We start from the raw sequence: 23,572 nt of genomic DNA, 5'->3' as shown, positions 1-23,572 counted from the left end.
TCGATTTGACAACAGCTGAAAGTGAATTAATTCTTTTCTATTATTTAAGTTCATTTTTGCTAACAGATTTGCGTTGATCGTGTATAGCTTATGATTTCTATAAACTGCCAAACGGGACTCGTTTTGATTTTAAATTAGTATTTTCGTTATAAATATATCCTAGGAAAAACTTTATAGGATTAGTTTTTTTTTAAAGACCATCGACTGACTGCAGTCTATGATTCATATTGTGTGGATAGTTTTAGCCGTTAAAAGTGTCTTCTCGAAGGTTTCGGTACTACCTGAGGGCATGTGGCTGAACATTTAGACTATTTCTAGTATAAAATGTACCTGATCTTAATGAATTCTACGCTTTTTACTGATAGGTTGTGCACTTTTGAATTTGTCGTGATAGTCCCTGGTCAGTCAAAGTTATCCATTGTTATAATGTGAAACTAAAACGACAAGATTTCTCAGTTTGGGGCATTTACCATGCTTTTTTGCTAATTAAATATCTTTTCTTTATAGTAATAACTATTTTCATCGGCATTAACTCGCTCTGGTGCAGAAAAAATAACTAATTTTAATTTCTCTCTTAGCATTAAATATGTGATTTTAGTTTAGGAAACTATTGAAAAATAACAGATAGATTAGGAACCCAAAGAAAGTGACTGTTGAAGTACCCTCTCTAGTGAGGAGTGATGGCGTTGAAAATCGTCAAAGGTTCTATTTGAAAAAGAATTATTTCAAAGGAGCAGTTAATTTTTAAAATGAATGAAATGATAGGCTTTATTGGACAATTTTTACAAAGTATCAAATTTAACTCTCAAGTTCTCAAAGTGGGGATAATAGTACAATGGTAAATATTCCTACTCGTTCATCGTCGGCCCTTAAAAATAATTATAATTCGAAGCAGTTCAAAGTATTTTATTGTAAAATTCTTGAAATTAATGTAATTTTATATGGCCGTTTGTACACGGGGTAAAAGAATTTATCTTCGTAAGGCAATGACGGCAACAGTTGATGTCCAAGGAATGTGCGCTTATGACAAACCAGATTGACGGGATTGTTGGAATTGATATAAATGACTTCACACGAGGAGTTCGACCTGTAAGGTGTACTACATCTGTTTTAATTATCTTTATATTGAATTCCCTTGACTTCACATCTAAAGCACACTTCACATCTTTCGTTGTTACAAAAACTGACACATTTGTGCCAAGTAAGATAAGATAATACGTTCACGTCTCTTCACTTCACGGATGCATATTAATAAGTAGAAGCTAATCCATCACGCTTGTTTGCTTTTCTGCCAAGTGGACGGATCTAAAATTATAAAGAGCTAATCTATTCATCAGAAATACCTCGCAACTTGGCATATGCAAAAGGCGTGGTCATTTCTACTGATTTTAGTACATAGCCCTTGTATTTGATGAAGGAAATACACTTTCCTAGATTCCTGTAGGTTTTTTCAGTGGCTTTGATATTTAGTAACGTATTATGTGAAAGGAATTGGAATGAGCATGTCTAATAATTTTTTTTAACTTACCGAGACCTCATTAATGTCCTAAATATTCGATAATATTCACTATATGTATTCACATATATCATATATAACTGATGCAATAACCTTCTGATCATATTTTCAAAATAAATCATATTTATTTCAGTAATTTTGAACTAATAGTTAAGATTACTGAAATTTATTTCAGTAATTTTCCTCCAATGGAAATTATGTTGAGTTACTCATTTTTAGTTAAGAGACGGAGTGCGCCTAATTTTTTATGTGTTTCTTACTAATAGGAAATTGATAATGTTCAATGGAGATTTTCACACAGAGAATATGCAAAACGAAAAACAGCAGATGTATTTGAGACCGAGAATAAAATAGCAGAAGCCCGTTGGGCTCTCATGAATGGGTTTACGGCTGATAAATCACGAGGGCACGATCCTACTCACAGAGTCCCGGGGGTTGCTCCTTCATACTATTCGCAAATTGTAATTTAACCACGCTAAAATATTATGATTCCTCGTCATAAATTTGCATTTTATTACTTCCTCCGACCAGTTAGATATTACAGAGTGAACTTGCTACCTGCTATAGGTTGTCGGTTAGTTATCCGCTGCAAACCAGAAACATTCCACCTGGATCTCGGCTGGTTATTTTCAGTTCTCAGTGATTTAAACTTTGCCCAAAATTCGCACGAATGCAGCATAAAGTCACTTACATTTATTTCATGCATGTATACCTATACGCTATTTTTTCGTGATCGATGTTCTTTTATCGATCGATTTTATATTCAATATCGCTTTCTTTTATGCCTGGCCACCATCAGATCATGCTATTTTCAAAATAATCCTTTGCGAGAAAAATGTTTCTTGCGCAAGTAAAACTCAATTGCAGACCAAATTATTACATTAATAAGCTTTAAAGTACGAATGTTTTTCTTTTTAAAACGTTATTATTTTGATATAACTGCAAAACAATCTCTTTCTCATTGTGCCAAAGAATTTAATGTTAGCATTCCGAAATCATTGTTCTTCAGTCATTTAGTATTTGGTCAAATTTCTCTTTCTTATTTTTATAAATACATTCCTAGTGTTTTGGTTTGGTTTTGAATGCAGTTACAAGCATTTATAGAATCATCCTTACATCCGTTACATCCAGATGCGTTGTCCGTAACTTCACACATATCCCAAAGATTCCGACTTACTTTAGCTCTTCGTGAGCGTATGATTTGAAATAAAAATAACGTATCACACTTGACGTTCAAACATCTATTCGTTCAAAAAATATCGTTTATGGTCTTAGCATTAAATGAATATATCTATTTTTACGAAGTTTTCGTAATCAAACGAACTAGAGTTTATCACAAAAAGGGGTTCTCAATGCTTAATTAAAGCTAAAGGTGCACCTCCAATTCTTCCCCTCTGTCAAAAGACTTGCAAAATATCCATTATCGCCCGTCACATACAAATCACATGCCTTTATCTTTTCGATCATATAAGGAGGTTGTTTATCATTTGAATATTGGGATCCGTCGGAGTAATTTGAAAGATGTCACGACCAAAGTTCTCAGGGGAAAATCATCTAATGGTGTCTACTTTATTTAGCATGCAATTCACAAATAAGCAAATAAAAGGAGGATATTTTAATTATTATTACTAAAACTTCCTTCGCAAAATCGGGCAAATATATTAGACCACCTTCTTCCTCCTTGCTCTTCAGCGCAAAGCTCAGAGTAAAAATTAATATTCTATGAAATCAGTCTTTTTCGGAACTCTGAGGCAATTTTTAATTAAATTAATAGTTAACTTTCAATGATACGACAAACACTATCGTTCAGTTATATATCTAAACGAATGCATAGCAAATTGTTGGATTCAAATTATATTTTCACATTAAACAGTGGTTTGTGAGCATTACAGTTCATGTCAAAAGGTATCTTCTTACAATGCAATATCAAAATACTTCTTCTAAAATGCGTTGTAGGAGATAGAGTAACTTATTTCTAGAAGAGAAATAAAGCATGAAAATTTAAAGGAGAAAAGTATGATAACATACTGGAAAGAAAAAAATTCCGTGAGGTAGATGAATCATCTGGTTGATGAATGCGAACTTTTTTACTGTTTATGTGCCGTATTACATACAGTTGTATACTAGGCGTTTGACTGAACATTTTAAAACTGTATTTGTTTCTAAACCGCAATTAATCAGTAATTATTTCATTTTTCAATATTTTACCTTCCGCTTCGTCTTTCGTTCTCTCTCTTCTGCTCAAAACGTGCTAGCACCCTCTTGAATACGAATCTCCTTCACGATTCATCCCACTTTTCTCCTTCTCTCTCTCGCAATAAGCCAATCCTCCCGTCCGAATTCCATTCACCCTAACCATTGGTGTCATCATTATTTTTAAACGTAACCACCCAGTCCACCCCGTGCGTGACTCGCGATTCATTTGTTTTCTCTTGATGTGTAGAGAGGTAAAGTGAAAGAGGAAGGAACAAGATTTTCCTTTAATTTTTTACTTCCCTTCGTCCCTTACTCCTCCTCCCCTTCTTATTCTTTTCGTTTTCCCTCGTGCACTTGGGCCGTAAACGGGCGCATTTAGCTTTCCAACAGCTTTGATGGCCGACGTGGCATGGTTGGGCGTGTCGCCAACTTCCTTCGCCGTCCATTGCTCATTTGTTTCCCTTTTTGTTTTGAACGATCGGATGTTTGCGAATTTGAATGGAGTTGGACTCTCATTAGCATTCGGGCACCCGCGAGACGTTCAGACGCCCGCTTTGATTTCCTTTGCTTGCTATACCAATATCTCATTGGTATCAGGTTTGGCTATTTCAAACCAAGCTTTGTGACTTCGGGATACTTTTATGAAAGTTGCGGCAGTTCTCATGTTCATTTTACTGCCTTCATAAATTCAGTTGGGTTCATAATGGATAAGCGAAAGTAAAAGTTATAACTATGGCCTTCCAAACCGGCATCTGTCTTTGTAGCTTAACTTCAGTGGAGAGTGAATAAGAAAGGGTTGGGACCTGAATCTTTCTTTTCTTTGTGAATAATAATGGCGGATAATAATTTAGCATAAATATGTCGTTTCCGATGAGAGAATATGGAAAGCTATCGGTAGCGAAGTTTTTTCGTACACATTACTCATTTACTTCCCGAAATTGTGGTGAAAAGATATTCTTTTTAATGATTCAGTTTTATCGTCATTTTTCTTGCGGTAGTAATCTGATTGCATAAATTGATAGCTAATTAACTATACGGAAAACTATCTCTCCTGATGTTGCCGAGATACTTCTATTTTTCTTCCAGAATATTCGCTCAATTTTGCTTTACCTTTTACTCATTTAACTCGTTACTCGGGGAAAGCTCTTTCACGTCCTTTATTACCGTTTCCGTTGTTATCTCAGTCACTTCATTACAAACGCTTCTCAATGCTATGACTTAAGATTCAATATCTTTCAGAAAGTGGTAGCGTAATTTTTGTAAGTTGACGCAAACCAATGATTTGTTGGCATGTATTGCAGTTCTATTGTACGCCCTTATCAGCCGATGCCGAAGTAATTAGCCTTCAATTGAGATCGCCTGTGTGCCTGAGAAAATCTATATGGTGCGAATGAAACAAACTCTATTCACGTATGATTATTTATTGGCATACTTTCAGAGTATATTCACGAACGCTCTAGAGGATACATCGAATGAAATAAGTAATCTGGGGAGCGAAAGTGCAAATCATGCATTGTTATTAATGTACTATTACTGTTAGAGGGAAAAATGTACGAAACTGAAGATGACGGTGGGATCAAAATTGCTCAAGGGAAAAGAGCTTAGCACAGTCTCAGCATGAATAAGTCATTATAAAGATGGATCAGACTGAAAAATGTGAATTGAGACATGAGTGCATCACCATAGTGGTCACGACAAGGAAGAGTGAAATGTAAAAGGCAAATGAATATATTCGAAAATAATTCTATGCTATCACAATAGCTTTTTTATGACGAAAAATTCGGTGAATCAGCTTTATCCATACCTTATGATAAATTATGGATAATGTGTACACAACCAAGCACTCCGCTTCTCGGGCGTCAGAGGTCCCCGGCGGCGTCGATTACGTATATAAATGGGATATAGAATTGGAAGGAAAGCCACTCGTGAAAAATGGTGGTGCCCCGCATTTAGAACTCTTTTTATTGAAAACAATGCGTTGATGGGAGGTCTTAGTGGTGTGGGACTTGGGTCTGAGGCCGTGCGGGGAGAAGGGAGTAGATAGATCGGTTGCCGGTATGCTGGCGGGGCCCTCTCAAGCGGTAGTATATGGGCGCGGTTTTCGGCGAGTAGGTGGGGACGCATAACAGAAAAGGAATCGTGTCTTACGTTTTTGGTGGAAGGAGGGAGGGAGGAAGAGCATGGGAAGGATAGGGTGAGCATGCACTCGGGAGTGGGATGATAATTTAGGAGTCGGGAACATCCATCGCTTCCTTTTCCTCCTCTCGTATTTTGGAACCACTCGCGGAGGAGAATGTTGTCTCTCCTCGCCCACTCCTTTACGCTGACTTACGGCTGAAAAGCGTGGGTGGCAAAGTGGGCGTTAGTCCTCGGAGCTGGGATAATTCGGTGGTGGGACCACCGCTAGTAATCGCTAGCCCTAATCCAGTATGGAGAGAAAGACGCTGGGTTTGGGCTTGTTTCCTCCCCGTTGCCGTTTCAGTCTTTATTTTTCCTATTCTCCAGGATTTGTGGAGCACAAAGGATAAATAATAGTTCAATCATGAAAGCAAGGTGTATGAAATTCGAAGGCATCAGCGTTAAATTTCCACACAAACAAGTTCCAGGTGGTTGGAAATTGGATATCTTTATGACGTCTCCTGAACACATTAACCCATAAAAACGGATAGAGAAGATAACTTAAGTTATTTCATGAGGTTGTTTGAGATAAAAAGAAAGAATTATAATCAGTGATCACATTTATTTGAGTTTATGTCCAAACGAGTTATAGTTTTTGAGAATTACTTACAGGCTTCAACCGCATGTGAAATCTTTTATTTACCAATTATTTGTCATTAGGAGAATAGGTTTCAGCTTTTCCGAGCAAATTTTAAATAACCTATTTCACAACTGATCGTCTGATATTTCTATAAAAGATATGACCAAAATAATGACTCGTACTTGACTAAAATGATAATTCGCTCGCACTAATTTTTTCCATGGGTCTAAATATTTCATATTTCGTATGTTTTTTTCATATTTTTACATCTATGCAAAATTCATACATAATTTTGAAACATGCTATTTGTTTCCTAAGACTTCTAATATTCATAGTCTATGTCCACATTCAACCTTGAGTTTCTCGTTGCGTTCACTCATTACCTATCTCCATCCATTCTTCTCAGACATGTATATATCGTTCTGGCGATTAGACACCCATTATGTCAATATAATCAAAATAGCACAGTACACTTTTCTCATACACACCTCATCCCTACTCTGTCTATCTCATTTTAACCAAAATCACTCCTCAAGTAGTCCATGCTTCCACTTTAAATCGAAATGTATGAACATCCTGATATAACCGAGTTTCAGTGTCATATAATAATGTGAGTAGGAGCACACACACGCACGTTACACGCACGTTTTTGCTGTCTTAGAACATCATTCAGATTTAAATTATTTCACATATTACCAGTAACCTCACTTTGGCACACAGCTACTTTCATTTTGAATGGATTAACCCATAAATTCATTTCCTCTGTTACCTCTAAAAACTCCGGTACTTTCCATAGATTTTTCGCATTCTCAGCTTGTAACACTGCATCATCTGCAAATAGGAAAACACTTTTACAACGGTAATCATTACCCCTACCTTATTCAGCAAGCCATACCTAATAGATTTATCCATAAAACATGGAAGAGCCACGGTGACATTATGTGTTATTGTATTGTACCACATTTCAAACCATTTACTCAACCTACACTTCAGTTTTATACTTATACCGTGCAATTTTCATATATACTTTTGTAGCATTCCAGAACTGTTCACTCACTAAATATCTCCTCAAATTCTTCGCTAACTTACATATATTTACTGGACTATGTCATATGCATTCTCCAAATCAATAAATGCTCCATTAACTTTTTTGTGCTTATCTATGAATTTCTCAACTATTTGCTGAAGAGCAAATAAGTGATTCTTACGTTACCAACAAGAGGTATAGCTATATTGTACTTTGTCTAATTTTATCTTCCATACTATTTCAATCAACCTTTCCTCTAATAATATCCCCAGCTATCTTAAACCACAACTTTCATAGTCTATGATACAACCTTTCCTTCATGCAAAGGTATTATTGCAAATTATGCTAAAATTATTCTCATAGTTTAGCTCAACAACAGTTCACAAACCTTATGTAGACAATTCGCTCGTAAATATATAAGTAAACTGCCTTTTCACTTAAGAATTTCGCTAAATATGCCTTTATGCTTGCACATTTTCATTTATTCAGAAATTCCAATTTTTATCATATTGTGACAACCTCTTTATTACATACTTCAGCCTATTTTAATTCATTTTTCCCACTTAATACATTTTATTCAAATTCATAAGCCTCGCCCTGTCTATACAAATGATTATATTCCATTCAACTATCTTTGTATTCATCTTATACAACATCACCACTCTTATTCTTATTTCATCCGTATCTGTACCGTCTCATTTCTTTGCAGTTTTTATCCATTTCCAAAGTAGCATCTAATTTCCTTCATAATTACCATTTTTTGTTACTTACTTACTCTATCGTACTTTATTCGAAGGGAAAATGCATGAAACATTATATGCGTTAGGAGTTTACTCTAAATAAATAGAATAAGTTTTTCCATTTTTCCTGTTTTCATGTTTTTTGTGCTAATATATGTCTCGGTTGTAAATGAATAAACAGTGGCAAGTAATAATTGTAGTTATTTTCTCGGGGTTAACAACATTGGAACTTCAAGAGATATTTTTGCCGCCTAAATATTCCATTATAAATTCCGTTTCAAACCATTAATCATTTGAGGGTACGTATTCGATTATTCTATCATGTCATTACGTGATAGAACAGGGCTTTATTGGTCAACCAGAGGTACATTTTTCACAGTTATAAGTCATCATTCGCGTTCTCATTTATGCCTTATTTAGAGCCCTCTAGTAAGAATATATTTGCGTGAAACGCATGCTAAATTTTATGTTAGAATTTCCGCACAGGTTTAGAAAACTTTATATCATGTTTATGATTGATTCGGAGAAGTTCTTTGCTTGAAACTTTGAGCAATGAGTCTCCTAAACCTCAAGGAGCTATCTACACCTTAGCTCTATTATTTTCCCGGGCAGGTTGGTTTAACGAAACACTATTATCTTCGTCTTACGCATTGATTGAACATAATATTTCCTGACTTTGTTTCTTGGATCACATTTGGAGTCTATTTCCATAAAATTACTTTATTTATTCATTTATTTCACGCAAAATACCAGATACGTAGTTTCGGCACCCCGCGCGATCTCGGAGATAGGTATTTTTTTCTGATGGACACTCTTTAACATTCCCTCCCGAAGCCGTAGATTATAGGATGCGATAAAAGTCGCGGGTTTGAGCAAGGCGTGGGCAATGCGATCAGTGGGCGTACCGGAGAGTGGAGGGAAGAGCCGGAGCGAATGAGCGAATGTGATATGTGATATCAGCAGGGGAGATTTGGCTCTGGTTGAGAGCAGCGCCACGTAATGGTGAATGAGGAGCTGGTGAAGAAAGCTCACGCTAAAAGGAGAAGTAAAATTAGTACGCAATTAATCTAATCACGATTCCAAAAAAAATGGATCTAAAGTGATAGGACACCATATTTCCGAGTGCATATTTTGCGTGGGATTTGGATGAATTAGGAAAGCTTTTTTTGCCTTTGATGCGGACCAATTTCAAGGATGAGGCCAGCCTCTGACGCAGATTCAGTCTGAATGGGTAACCTTTAATGGTTAGTGATCAATAATAATTAATGTCAATCTTATTTAATCGAGTGTGATAATTTGAGATATATAATTAGATAGAGGGTAATTTCATTGGCTATAAAAATATTTTCGCCAAAGAGTGCTAAAGATAGCAAGGCTCAGATATCGGCGGTTTTGTGAATTTGGCGGTGATCAAGTGCCAACTTCAATGTATTATTTTGCTATGTTACAGGGTTAGAGGGGGAAATCGCAAAATTACTCGTCAACAGATGAGGTAGAACATTTTTCAGTATGAGTGTGGTACTAATCAATGCTAATTCGTAGGTCTACAGTTATTATTTGAATTTCTGATTACTCTTTAGCTGAGGATTTACCCACTTTGTAAAAACCTTCAATATCCTATTGTCATTCGCATTCTGAAAATGCGTGATATTCCTCCTACCTCGATGTATGTGCCCGCTGAAGTTATCTTAATGTAAATGCATTGTGATATGATCAGAGTAGAAGTGCCCATAAATTTAATTTGTATTATGTTTTCTGCAAAAATGTTGTTACTCACAAGCTCACTTTCGTTTGGAATTGGAATTTTACGTCGCACTCATGTTATGTACGTAGCCTAGGCTATTCGCGCTGAATAATTTTCTAAAATATGAAAGCATTTCCCGAGACATGAGAGCTCTTGAGGTAGAAGCTGGCGTTCCGTTATATACGCGTAACTCCGATTGCCCGTAAAATTCAGAGAGGTGAAATAGAATAATAAATGTAACACTTATAATCTTATAGATCTTTGGAGTACACATAAGAGATATTCCATCTCGTAGTGGTGTTTAAACAGTTTGTTTTAATGTGTCAACAATTTACTATGCTTCGTTGTGAGCTGAAAAAGATACTTGTGGGAAAAGAAAACTCTGGGCAAGAATGACGATCGTCAAAGCTGTATCTGGTGTGGAATTCAGTGGCAACTGTCAATGTGAAGTACATCATGGCTAAGAAGGGAGAATGGAGAATGAGCACGAGTTAAGAGAAAGATGTCTGGAATCCATTCTGCAGGACGTTAACTCAGGCCGAAATGCTAATTTAATTAAAATGAAAAGGAAGCGATAGCTGGCCTTCAAATAAAATATGAGAATACGTGCTCTTCCTGGGGATCAATTTCCTTTACTTTTTTTTTAATTTTCTTGCATTATGTTCCATGTTTTTCCCTTCCTTTCGAAAGTAATATAGAAACGGATTCTCGTACAATCTTTCCCGATCAAATGTTGTAGTTTCCCATCTATCCTTCTGCGTGCCTCCGAGTATAGTGTAATGAAAGCGTTTTTCTCGTTATACTTCCAGATTTTTACTATTATTTCAAATAAATATACTGATGATATTTAGCAACGCGTAGTAAAATGAATGAAAGTTACGTTGAAAATAATCACAATGAACTGTTTCATTCTGGTATATTTTTGCAAGTTTTGGAAAATTTTCTTAAATCTCGTGCTTAAAATTTTTTAAAAAGAAAAAGGATTTCATCTGAAAATACGTCTATTTAACTAGCGGTGGTTGTAACAACTTTGCCAACAAACCATATGATAGCATATATTATATATATATACGATATATATATATATATATATATATATATATATATATATATATATATATATATATATATATATATATATATACCACGATTGTACGGAAAAACTCATACGAGCGGCACAATAATTGGCTGACACAACATAACACAAATAGAAAAGAATAGACACATATAAAAGAACACTTACACGGTAAATTGTTCGAGCTTTCGGCCCTCTCAGGGGCCTTCTTCAAGAGAGACCTCTCTTGAAGAAGGCCCCTGAGAGGGCCGAAAGCTCGAACAATTTACCGTGTAAGTGTTCTTTTATATGTGTCTATTCTTTTCTATTTGTGTTATGTTGTGTCAGCCAATTATATATATATATATATATATATATATATATATATATATATATATATATATATATATATATATATATATATCTCAAGATCTGAAGCTGTTCCAACTCAACCGTATTCTGTTTTGTTTTAAGATTAATTGTCCAGTTTACCAAGTGGCAATATTTTTACTTATATTCATTATAGTATAAGTTTTCCACGAATAAGTTAATTTCTATTATTTCTCAACTTTCTTTTCTCTGTGCCAACGTTTCATTGACAGTTCTGGATTATTTTAAAATTCAATCATGCAAAATATATGGTCAACTGCCGAATTGTAAGTGAATGATATTGACGTAATATAAATGTTAAAAGTTTCGTAATTGTAGCAATATTGACCATTATTTTTTTATTAGAAGGCCACGGTTGCGACTATTGCTTCTCTTTATATTTTCCACGCTTTATGAACAGGGATGAGGAAAACATGAAATAAATGATTACAAACGTTCTTTCTCTTTGAGTTATTTGAATTTTTAGCTTAAAATCGTTTACGTGTCCAAGTGATCTCGGACAGTCTCGATAAATTACTTTAACCAGTTTGCGCTTCAGAGATTTATGATTTTTTTCAGCGGTACCATTCCACTCAAATTCCTGATTTAGGAGATTTTTGGCGAAATAAAATGGCAGGAATTAATTATCCTTTCCATAAACTTGACTAAAAAGATTTATGCAATGTTGCTTATTGATGATTTATGATTTTTTTATGCCACCAAACTTCTTTCACTCCACTCATTCCATATTTACGCCTCCCCTTCCGTGTACATGTTTTTAAGTTTCTTTCTGCATCTGTTGGAATGTGTTTAACCATAAGAGTTTTAGCGCCATTTAAATTGAAATATTTTTTCACATGCTCGTATTTTAATTGGACCATTTTATTTGATCTAAAATTGCATAAACCTTTTTAGATGGGGTATCAGAGCCTTCGCCCAGAAAAACATGTAAAAATGTGCTCACGGGTAAACTCTTTTTCGAACAGTTTTCACGAAAATAATGAATTCATTAGGGAAGCCTATAAGCATGAATTTATTTTTTATTTATTGTTCGTAGTTTATACACTGTAATTGTGTTTAAAAACTTCATCGAAAAATCACATAGGTACTAATTAAAGAAAATACTTAATAGAAGATACTAATGCTATATTAACTTTTTACAGTACTCCGTAGAGCTGTTGGACGCCGATATCTTACTATTTTACTTATTTACAGATGGCTGTTTACGTTAGTATGCCGACTACAGATAGCACAGCTTGAGAGATTATATGGTAAAATAACTTTCTTCTCAGCAGATATTAAATATTTATTTATGGTATTCATAAAACATTTTCATCGTCGAGAGCGTTGCACTTGCTGGTAAATACGCGAGAGTACATGGTGCTTACGTCATACTGATAACTTTCCCGTCAAGTATCGCCTTCATCGCTTTATAAAGAGAGCAAGAGTACTCGAGGTGCATTTTGGAGGATCGTTATCAGCGGTGGTAGACGGGAACGAGTAGTGAGAGGTGATGTGGCGGAGGATGGGGAGAGTAAAAAAGGAAGGCGGGAGCGGGAGATAAGCCGCTCCCATAACGAGAGAAGGGAGAAAGAAAAAAATATATATTTATGGAAGAGAGAGAAGAGTAAATGACGAGTAGAACGAGTGTGAGAGGAGATACATATGCAGAGAAGGATGGAGCGGTCAAGGGCCGTTCGGCGAGCTTGCTTTCCCGTTAGGAAGGTCGTTTGGAGGTCGTGTATCGGGAGGATTGCGAGGGCCCAGGAGGGCGTGGAGTGGGGATGGATGGAAGGAGGAGAATGAGTGGTTTAGAGGTAGGAATGGGATGATGGAGAGGAAGCACTTGGCTCTCAAGGCAGCCCCCTAACGGATGTACAAAAAATTATACCGTGGAGCCGGTGAATAGGAGGCTGGGGAGGAAGCGAATTTAAAATGGGTCGTGATGACGAGGATGAGTTGTAAATACGTGGCGCCATTGACCAAAATACCCAGGCGTCATTTTGTCGAGGGAAGTTGATAATGGCAAACTGCTTCATGCATTCTCACTCTCCTCCATTACCTTACATCACAGGGTGCAAGTCGGGCTGTTTCAAATAAATGATGAATAGCGAATTGGTACGAATATGATAATAATATCTCCGTAGTATCTCCGTATAAGAATATCATAATAATGGACTCCGATCAAATACTTCGTAATAGCGATTGAATCAACCTTTTATTTTTTGAAATCAACTGTTATATATTTTCATCTAAATTATTTCCCTCATAATTTTTTTTACTCATTAATGGGTATAGATATGTCATTCCTTCGTACACCGAAAAAATTGATTCATTTTTATTTTGATAATTTTTTGGTGAGTACGGAAGTCTTTCGTTTAAGGAATGGCTAGTTGTCACCGCTATCGTCGAAGATTTCTATCAGCAATGGCAATCAATGTTTAAAAGAAGGCTACTCTCAATCAAGGCTAACCGCGCTAAACTATTCTTAATAAGAAGAATTTTATGCACGTTGCAAGTCAATTACCACCGAATCCTGTCGAAGAATAAGTCATAAATTTAACTATTCCGATGTGGTGGAATTCATGATAAATTCGTATTGATATAAATTCATAAGTTGAATTAAAATGTGAACCGTCAATGCTTTTATCCTTTCCCCATTAATGTGTGAGTACCTTTAAGGCTATGAGTGTCACTATGCTTACGTATTACTGAGTCGTTTATCTCCGTAAGAATTTGTGACACGTCTAATATTTCAATCATCCTTTGCATTTCTTCCTTTGCGATATTTAACGATATAGCAATTTCAGTGCGCATTTAGAGATTGTATGAGTCATAAATTCGCACGTGTATTATCTGGTTCGTTTATTATTCGGCGGGAATAAACTAATTTGAAAATATTTTGGGCCAATTTTATTTATGTTATCCAATGCGTGATTTGAACATTTTTTGAAATCTATTCTTTAAAAGCAAAATTCTAAAAAGGTTGCGTTGTAAAATGTGCAGATGATTGTATGTGTCACGCAGAAGAATATGTATCGGAACGGCAAATCTAGTTGGGCCCTTTAATTTAAATTAAGGCGATTATGAAATCTATAAAAAAATTGATGAAAAGTAATTTATTTAGTTCAATGTTTTTAAATTAGTTTTTCCACCGTGATTATCGGTTATGGTTTGCATTGATAATCTTGGTCGTGTAGTCTTTAGCTTAAACAAAAATTTTCCTCCTTTTTAGTCGCTCGTTTCACATTAAAGGATGTTATTTATGACACGCAGTAATCCGACTTATTATAATGGGGGTGCATGTGCAGTGTGACGTTTGATTACAACTTCAGTTAAAATTGTTTCCCATTGGTCTAGCCAGTATGAAATATTTTTCTTACACTGGACCATATTCAACATATGTTTTCACTGTGAAGCATCGTGATCAGTACGTATTTGCTATCTTCGGCATATTGGGCGTAGTATCGGAGTTGCTCAGCCGGAAACTCTTCCAAACATTCAAGAAACTTGATATTTTTCAACGGCAACGGAAATTTTCTTACGTGAAGGAGACTTTTACCAGCTGTACTCGGTCACATATGAACCCTGGCTGTCCCTACCAAAGATTAACCCGAACAGATGGTGTGTTGAAGCGTGAGTGGGGGGCCCGTACCAAAAGCCACGAGAGAAAGTTGCGAAAGAAGGGGCTTTTGAGGAACGGCGCCGCGGAAAACAGTTGAGAGTCAGAGCGGGTTTTGCGCCTTTCCGATGTGGTCACCGCCGTCACTTGTTTCTCCCTCTCCTCAATTCCGCCGTACTCCTCTCTCCCTCCCTCCACCCCCTCCCCACTCTCCCTCTTTCTCTCGCCTCTTCTCTCCCCCTCCTCTTCTCCCCCACGGGTAAAATCCCTCGCCCGACTCCGGCCGCCCCATCCTCCCCGCCATTCCCTCTCCCCGCGGTCCAAATCACGTAAGAGTCGCCACCTATCACGCACCTCTCCCTCACATATCCCCCCCCCCCGCCCTTGCGGCCACACGGCAAAGCACAATGGAAGGAAGGGCGACTGAGGGAGGAGTTGTGGGAGGAGGAGAATCAGATGGCTCCGCGAAAGAAAAAGAAGTAGAGTCAAAAAAAGGAGAAGGGGGCGGAATGGGAGGGGCAGGAGGAATGATGAATAACGGGAAGGAGAAGGCGGAGTCGCCGGGAGTGGGAGGAGAGATTGAGGGAGAGAGTGATTTATTCGTCCACCGGAGGCGGTCATGGTGTGCTCCCTCCTTCTCCCTCGCCTCTCCTTCCCGCGGCAATTAGATTGCTCTTCGCCTTGGACCGTCTGCCGCCTCACACCTTACGAAACAAATTTTTGCCGTTTGCATTTTTGTCGGTACTTCTGACCCCGACGTTTGTTTGCCCGCCACATATGTGCTTTAAACTTTTTAATGAAGGCGAAAGGAGTCTTCCTCATCATAAGCCCAACCTCGCCTCCAATCCCAATCTTTACGAACGGTAGAGATGCCGGGTAATTACTTTTGCATCCAATTTGACATTCATTTGCCCTGCGTCGTTTCTAAATGCGCGAATTTTTTCTAGTTTACCGGCTAATTAATTACTTCTCTTCACTCAGGCGGTATTTTTTTCTTTGCTAAATGTTTTAAGGCGTAATTATTCGTGCCTTCCTGAGAACTCATGACTTTTTAATTTTACAAATTAGAGCAATTTAATGTATGGTTTTTGCTCGTTAAAAAGGTATTAGTTTCACAATCAGAAAGGCAAAACTAATATATCCTGCAAGTAACATCTGCGTTCTTCTTTTGAATAAGGTCCTTATAAAGAATCATTTTACTACCTTCAACTTGGTAATTATTATGTAACCTTGAGTTTGTGCGTAATGTTGTAGACCATTACAATGATTCATTCGTTATTCAGTTCTTATGAAGATACGATGCATTGGCGAGTAGAACATTTTATTTATTTTTACTTATAGACTTTCCAATCATTTGATTAAGTTGAGTAACAATTTCTAGAAAATTATCATTTAATTAATTTAAAAAATTAGATATCAAGCTTGACTGAATCGCATTTTTATGCTATGAACTATTTGTAACGATACTTTTTAGGAAATCTATTACGTAAACTGCTATATAATATCGACATAATTTGGTAGTGGTGGACATGAAATATTAATTCTCTTTTGACTACCACAATGCTTTTGTATTCTAAAATATGTACTCTTTTTTTGCAGGGCAAGGAATGGAAGAGGGCTCTGAGCCTAGAACTATAAGGCATGGGTGAGTTGACATTTATATTTAAACATAAAGTGCTTTAGTTTGAACTCATTAATCACCCTCCAAAGTTTTCAGAGTTCATGATTGTTTTATGTACATAATCGTAATGCAGGAAACACCAGTTCAGAGAGATTTTCAATACATGAGGGTAAACCTAACCTTGTGCCAAATATATTACCGCATGTAAAATCAAGTTAGGGATGCATTTTATTCCCTGTTCCTTATATCGCTTCCCAGGTATTTTGTGAATACACAAGCAATCGCGTTCCTTAAAATACAGCCCACCACATTAATTGGGCAATGTCGATGGATTCAAAGAGTGAATCGACATCAGACTTGTTGATTATTAATTTGTCGCTTGAAATAATGGCATTCGTCGATAACGATCGACCGGAGAGATCGATTGATGGCGAGTGTTCCGGATATGTGCTTATTATTTCTTAATTTTTCCTTTACGCGCTGTATCATCTGCCATCTGAGACGCCCGGTGACAATGTCAATGAAAGACTTCACTGAGGTTGCCCCCGAAGAAGAAAGAAAGGAAGAATGTTAACTATTTTATTTATCATATTTTTAGATACTAAGCTGTGATGCTTCAACATGTAGATGAATATGACATGACAATAGTCTTATTCATCTATATATTATGCGATATATGGCAAATAATAAACATCATTTCATTATAAATACGATTTGAAAAAATAATTACCAAATGTGTATAGGTTGATCGAAAATAATATATAAAGTCAACTCTTATAGAGTAAAAGTAATATCTGAACTAGTTTGCAGTGTATTATCCCGTGGCATTAATCAGGTGGTGATTATCTGCGTTCACCTTCTAACCCAAAGGCCGCAGGTACGATTTATCGATCAGACATGGGTGTAGATTTCAATCTGGCAATTCGTCGTCCGGGAAATTTGTTGGCAAGCCGATTGGCTTATGAATATGGTTCCGTCGGTGCTCTGGTTTTGGCACTATTGACTCAGGAGATGAGCTTTTATGAAGGAAAAGACATATATGTATATGATCTACTTTCATAGAAAAACAAGATAAAAATAGGTCGCAAAGAATGTCAGAAAGTCCTTCCCTTATCTAATGAGATTAGAGCATTAAAATCTCGTCGGTATTTTGTGTATGGAGATGACAGAATGATATTATGAAGCAATGCTTCGGTGGTAGTGGGAAAGAAAGCATTAATACGTCAAAAAAATGTTCACTCCTCAGAGGAGCCATTTATTAAAATAATTCTTATTGACAGCCATGACTACCCTAAATTTATTATATATCGTGTTACAATTTTCAATTTGAACCGCCGTTCAAATACACACCTGCTCTCTAGTTACGAGAACATAAAACCTCAAATAGGCAGTGATTTGTTTGAAAAAAAGATATACTTAGAAACAGTAATGGAGTTAATATCATACTTGGATACTTGTTTCTAAATGAATCTAAACGAATTTATCGAATTCTGTTATTTGACTTTTCTTGTCTCTTTGAGATGACGTCTTGAGAAATATAAATTTCCCCCCGCTGTGGAATAATTACCAGGATCATTTTTACGAATGTCGAGTGGTCACGAAAAAAATACAGGTGGAGAGACGTGATACTTAAATGAAACGTTCTCATATCGGTCATGGTTTCCTATAGCCCCAAGCGGTTATATTCCGTTTTCGGCAGCGTCAATGAAATCGTTACAGCGAGGCCAAAACGATTCTGAGCTGAATTTAAATAATTAATTCTGCAAAAAAAGAAGTTAATTCAATGTGTTATTTCAAACTCTCTTCGATCACAGCCTAAGCTCTAGTGTTATCCTCAAATCTATTAGAAAAAGGCGGATCTTTAAACCAATGCTATTGAAATTCCGTTAATATCTTTACAGGATTGAAATCGTTTTTTCTTCAATTTAAAAGGTGGGAACAATTTCGTATCTCCTACCGTTTCCACTTGATGTTATTTCCATTTTAGCAATTTCAATGAATGCATCCTGAAAAGGATAAATATAATTTTCCCTTTCAAATAATATAGGTTATTCACCTCTAGCTAATAATTTTGCACTTTACTGGTATCCAAATTTAGAGGAAGGAAAAATGTCCCCATCCACTTGGATGTACGTATCTCTGTGGATACTATCTCGTCAGTACTTTTGACTTCATATTTATCTGGAAAATTCAATCGAATATTGAAGAATTAAATGTTGCCCATTTTAGTCATTTAAATTTTAATACTCCTAAGAAATTTTACAGCAATTTGAGTTATTGATAGATGATACTTTTTAGTCATATATGTAGTACTCTTAGACCGTCAAGAAAAAATCAAAAATCTGTTTGACTCACTCAACATTCCGACCCGGAACGGTGCTCGAATCAGTACACGTGCAAATAGATACACGCAGAGATGGGGGGTGCGGGAAACGCTATGTTGGCTATCAGAGCAGTAATCTCTTTCTGAAGGATAGTTAATCGCTTAGAATAGTGAATGCAGGCCTGAAATATTATTAGGATACGGCTTTGACTGTGGCATTCTGGTAAAAATGTGCCGACAATAACCTGTAGTGGAAAATGCCACGTGTGGCACAGACGTTTCACAGGTTGCTAACTTGCAGACTCTAAATTTCAGTGTTAACACAACGCGAACAAAAGTCTCGGAGGGATAGTTGGTGGCAGTCATGATTGGTGAGAGAGTTCGTAAGATTAACTCGTCAAGAAATGGACAAAGTGTTGCTACGTTAACGGTTGGTACCCGAAATGTGAGGAGTGAGAAGCACCCGATTGAGAGACGAATATATGCTCTCTGTGTGTGAACAAAAATTTGCAAGGGATTCAAGGTTGTTTGAGTCCAAACGGAATGATTTGGCCACGAGTAGGCGATATTTTACCCAGCAGTCGGACTGTAATCTTAATGCTGAATGAGAAGGCGAAGGTGCGTGTAAGGAATTCAAGTTACTGCACACGATATCGCTCTTCAGTTGGTATTCGAAGATTCATAATTTTACCTTTTTCTTAGCTATTGGACGCCAAGACCGACAGCGTGAAGGGTGAATTATGAGGATAACAGAGAAGTTTTGATGAGAGTGTCTTCTCGGGATATAATACTATCACGAGGCATGGCTGGTTTGGTTAGTGACAAAAGATACCCCTCTGAAAAATTGGTACGACCGTAAGTGACCACAGAGGGAACTATAATGAAGAAAACCTTTTTATTACATAAGTTAAAAGATTTTTTGCTAAATGGCATGGTTTAAGTGTAAACCTATTCATTTTATGCTTGGAAAAATTTTGATTTCAAGAGCATTCTTTGTGAATGGTGAGAAAAAGAGTGACGATGAAGTATTTGGGGGCAGTGAGAGGTGCTGAATGTGAAGCAGACTACAAGTTAGTGGTTTGAAAAGTAAATGTGGGGATAAAATGGCAATGCAGCAAGACAGATTAGATCGCAAAGGTTTTGAGTTGAGAGTATAAATGGATAAGCTCTAAGTAATAAGATGGAAGTATATGAATGATAATTATTTGAACTCAAATGAGGTGGAATGAGGCAAATATACCAACAACGGAATTATATATGTGCTGGTTGGGAGAGTATGAAAGGAAATCTTTTTGAATGCGCTGAAAATAAATATGTTAAAAGTGTGGTTGGGAAAATGAAAGGTGAATCCTGAAGAAATAAGAAAGAGAAGGGTTGTGGTAGTGATAAAAAAGAAACAAGAAGGATTACCGTCAAATGCCGTGAAAGAAAAGGCCAAATATGAATGGAAAAAGTAGAAAAAATACAGAATGATTTTGAAGGAAATCTAAATTGTTTTGGATTTGGTTGTAAAGGAAAAACTTCGATAGGACTAAGGGATGAACGCAAATACAAATAAGAGTGATGATATTGTTAGATGAACGGAAGAGAACGGAGAGGGAAAGTTGAGAGAACAAGGTTTAAAAAGAACGGATGGAATGGAACGCATTTAGAGCCTAGTTGAGAGTGTATTCTCATGATATCAACGTAAAATAGTCGTAATAATATAATTTGATAATGCTTTGGAGTATAAATATGAGAAATATGGTGTGGAGTAGGAATATGAATTTAGGCGGTGGCAATTAATGAAGAAAAATTCATTGGCTAAATGGAAATGACAATGCAGCAGCATTGAGAATGTTTAAAAAGGGCAAATATGCAGTTTAAATTACTTAGCGTAGTTTTTAAATGTGTTAGAAATTACTTTATACTCATATGTGCGATTTTTTAAACTTTTGTTTTCAATTTTTAGTTTTACCGCACTATTGCGAGAGTATATGAGTTAGGATGAGCAAATTTATCGAGATTTGTGAATTAATTTGGGGAAAATATTTCGATAGCACTGGATTCTTGACGTATTTTTCTGTAAACATAATGGGAGCACCAAAAATAAAATTACTCCCCGAAACTATTTTAAATTGTCCCTCATAACACATTTCAACAAATTCTCCAAACGAAAATGGGTTGAAGGAATAATTTGAAATATTTTGATGCTATAAAAATCAAATTCGAAAGTATTCAAAAAAAGGTAACGACCTCGACTGGTCTAGAGTTAAACAATCTGTTGGAATAATTAAAAGTGGCCCAATTACCTCCTGGTAGTTCCCTTTATAGATAGATGAAGTCATACCACCATTCGTTTTACTTATATCAAAAAACTTGTCCCTGTATCAGTATTTGTTCCACACGACGCTATCCTGTACCTATGACACTTTCATACAAGGCCTATATAGTTTCTGTGGTTTTTTGAGGCTTCTTTTGCTCCTCTTTTCGAGAGGCTCTTCTTTTACATTCACCTGTGACTTTTTCTGCCCGCTCCTTCCTCTCAAACCATATGCTTCCCTCTCTTATTTACATTTGGTGATTCGACTCACCAATTCTGTCAGTATGGCTGTACAGCCGAATCACGCTTTTCCCATGCGTACATGTTACCGGTATAAAAAATGAGCATGTAATGAACTATATGCTCTTTACTATTCCTTAAAATATTATTCACCTTTTTTTAATTATGCACTCATTCCTGGGGACATACGTAACACCTGTCAATGAGGTAAAGAGAGCGGACGACTTACTTAACGATTGATGTCTGTCAGTTCTTTGCGCGCTTGTTGCTCTTCTTTATTTTATACATCTAAACCTATCAAGGAAAAATCTTCAAAGACAAGCATTTCAAAAGAACAAATGTGTTAAATACATAAAAAGCGAATTTCATTAAGACTAATGATGGCCCAGATCAAGTCACAGGTTCACCATGACTTCATGGATGATATTATCCATAAAAGACAATATGAAGTCACTACCGAGGATCTGATGGCAGTGGAGTAGATTATCCAAATAGTTGAAATGAAGTTCACCGTATTCAAAGGAGTTAGTACTTTATGATCATAATGGTCATGGTTTAAAGAATTGATAAATCTGTCTATATTCAAGTGAGGCAGTATACTCTGAATGCAACATTAATATAATAGTTCAAACCGTGTATTTTACTGTAAATCACGTGGAAAATTATGCGAAAGATTTTCTACCTTATTCTTCAAGGGCCTACAATGATTTCATTCGATTGAGGAGATATCGTCTGGTGAATGTAGCTTCATAACCCCACAAATCTCGTTGCATATATTTTTATTAGCTCATCCTTATCGATTTGTTATAAGAATTAATCACAAAATACTCTACCGGGTGGTCTGCCCTTCGATAGTAAAATGCTGGACGCGTTGCACGTGGTGTGAATGGCGTTCACTCACTAAGAGTATATATATTCCAAATGGGTGAAATTCCTAACACAGAACCAGATCTTCGGGTTCTTGGCGATGGGTTTCGGTAGAAATGCTGGAACACAGTGGCTGTTCTTCTTTCATTCTGAAGCCAAGCAAAAACTCCTGTTGCACGAGGCACCATATTAAATGACCCAGTTTCCCTTAGTCGCTGAAATTTTAAAGAGAACTGATTCGATCGGCATTCTTCTGTTCAGAAACCCCCCCCCCCAATGTTATCATTCCCGCTGCAAAGCACGTATACAAATACTATATAATTTTTTTACTATTCGAGTATGCACGAGGAATTATTGTAACTCATTTTACATAAGGAAGCAACTGAATTAATGCTTTGTACGAGTGGGCGGAATACGGCCTACGGTGCAATCACCTTTTATCATGAAAGTATGAATTTAATGACTCCTGTATAGTAGTGGACCATCCTGAAAGTCACATTTTTATGATCTTTATTCTTTGTTTGCTGTATACAATATCGAAGTTATTTAATTCCGACAGTATTAGAGAGTAGGGAGATAATTAATCCAAATCTGTCAAATGAAATTAATAGATTTTAATTTTATATCATGAGATGTTACTATCCTAGTTTCTCTGTTGGTCTAACAACACCTACTTTCTTCTTCATGAGTTCCGGCAAGTTGTAATCTTAGGGGAAGGGAAATTGAAGTACGAAGCTTCCTCTCTTTAATGAATGCCTTCCTTAACCCTATTCTCTTTATATTTGTCTATTCTTTCCGCACATATTCTTGGTAATTTTTAATTGTATTTATAGTCAATATATCCTTAAACCGCGTCTCCTACCTTGTCCAATGATCCCCGGAGAACATTCTGTCTTCCCTTAATACGGATAATTCTTGTCAATTCTTCATGTTCTCTATTCATGAAAACACTCGCTAAAGGCATAAAACTCTGAAATACAACAATTGGTGTGATAATGTTTAAGATTTTCTTTTTCAGAATGATTTATTCTATTATTATTTTCTCGTTTATACAACCGTATTTTCGAATTCTCTAATTACCCCCGTTCTATAATTGTCATCTTTTTTCTACTATCACCCAAACTATTGGCCGATCTGAGTTTTATTTAGATGCTTCTCAATTTCCTCATGATTACGGAAGATATAAATAGCGG

General features: G+C 36.4%; 1 protein-coding gene across 1 annotated transcript in view; it reads left to right on the top strand.

Moving 5' to 3' along the window:
- Positions 1-23,572, top strand: part of LOC139690900 (titin homolog) — a 370,135-nt gene that overhangs the window by 274,802 nt on the left and 71,761 nt on the right. Inside the window, exon 28 of the mRNA XM_071588519.1 lies at positions 16,626-16,671. Coding sequence (XP_071444620.1) covers positions 16,626-16,671 — 46 coding nt within the window. The remainder of the gene's footprint in view (positions 1-16,625; positions 16,672-23,572) is intronic.

The sequence above is a fragment of the Hetaerina americana genome, unplaced genomic scaffold (genome assembly GCF_022747635.1).
Source record: "Hetaerina americana unplaced genomic scaffold, ioHetAmer1.1.p SCAF_3, whole genome shotgun sequence".
In the NCBI taxonomy this organism is placed as follows: domain Eukaryota; kingdom Metazoa; phylum Arthropoda; class Insecta; order Odonata; family Calopterygidae; genus Hetaerina; species Hetaerina americana.
Note: the sequence above shows the minus strand (reverse complement) of the source record. Positions and strands in the feature narration are given on the sequence as shown.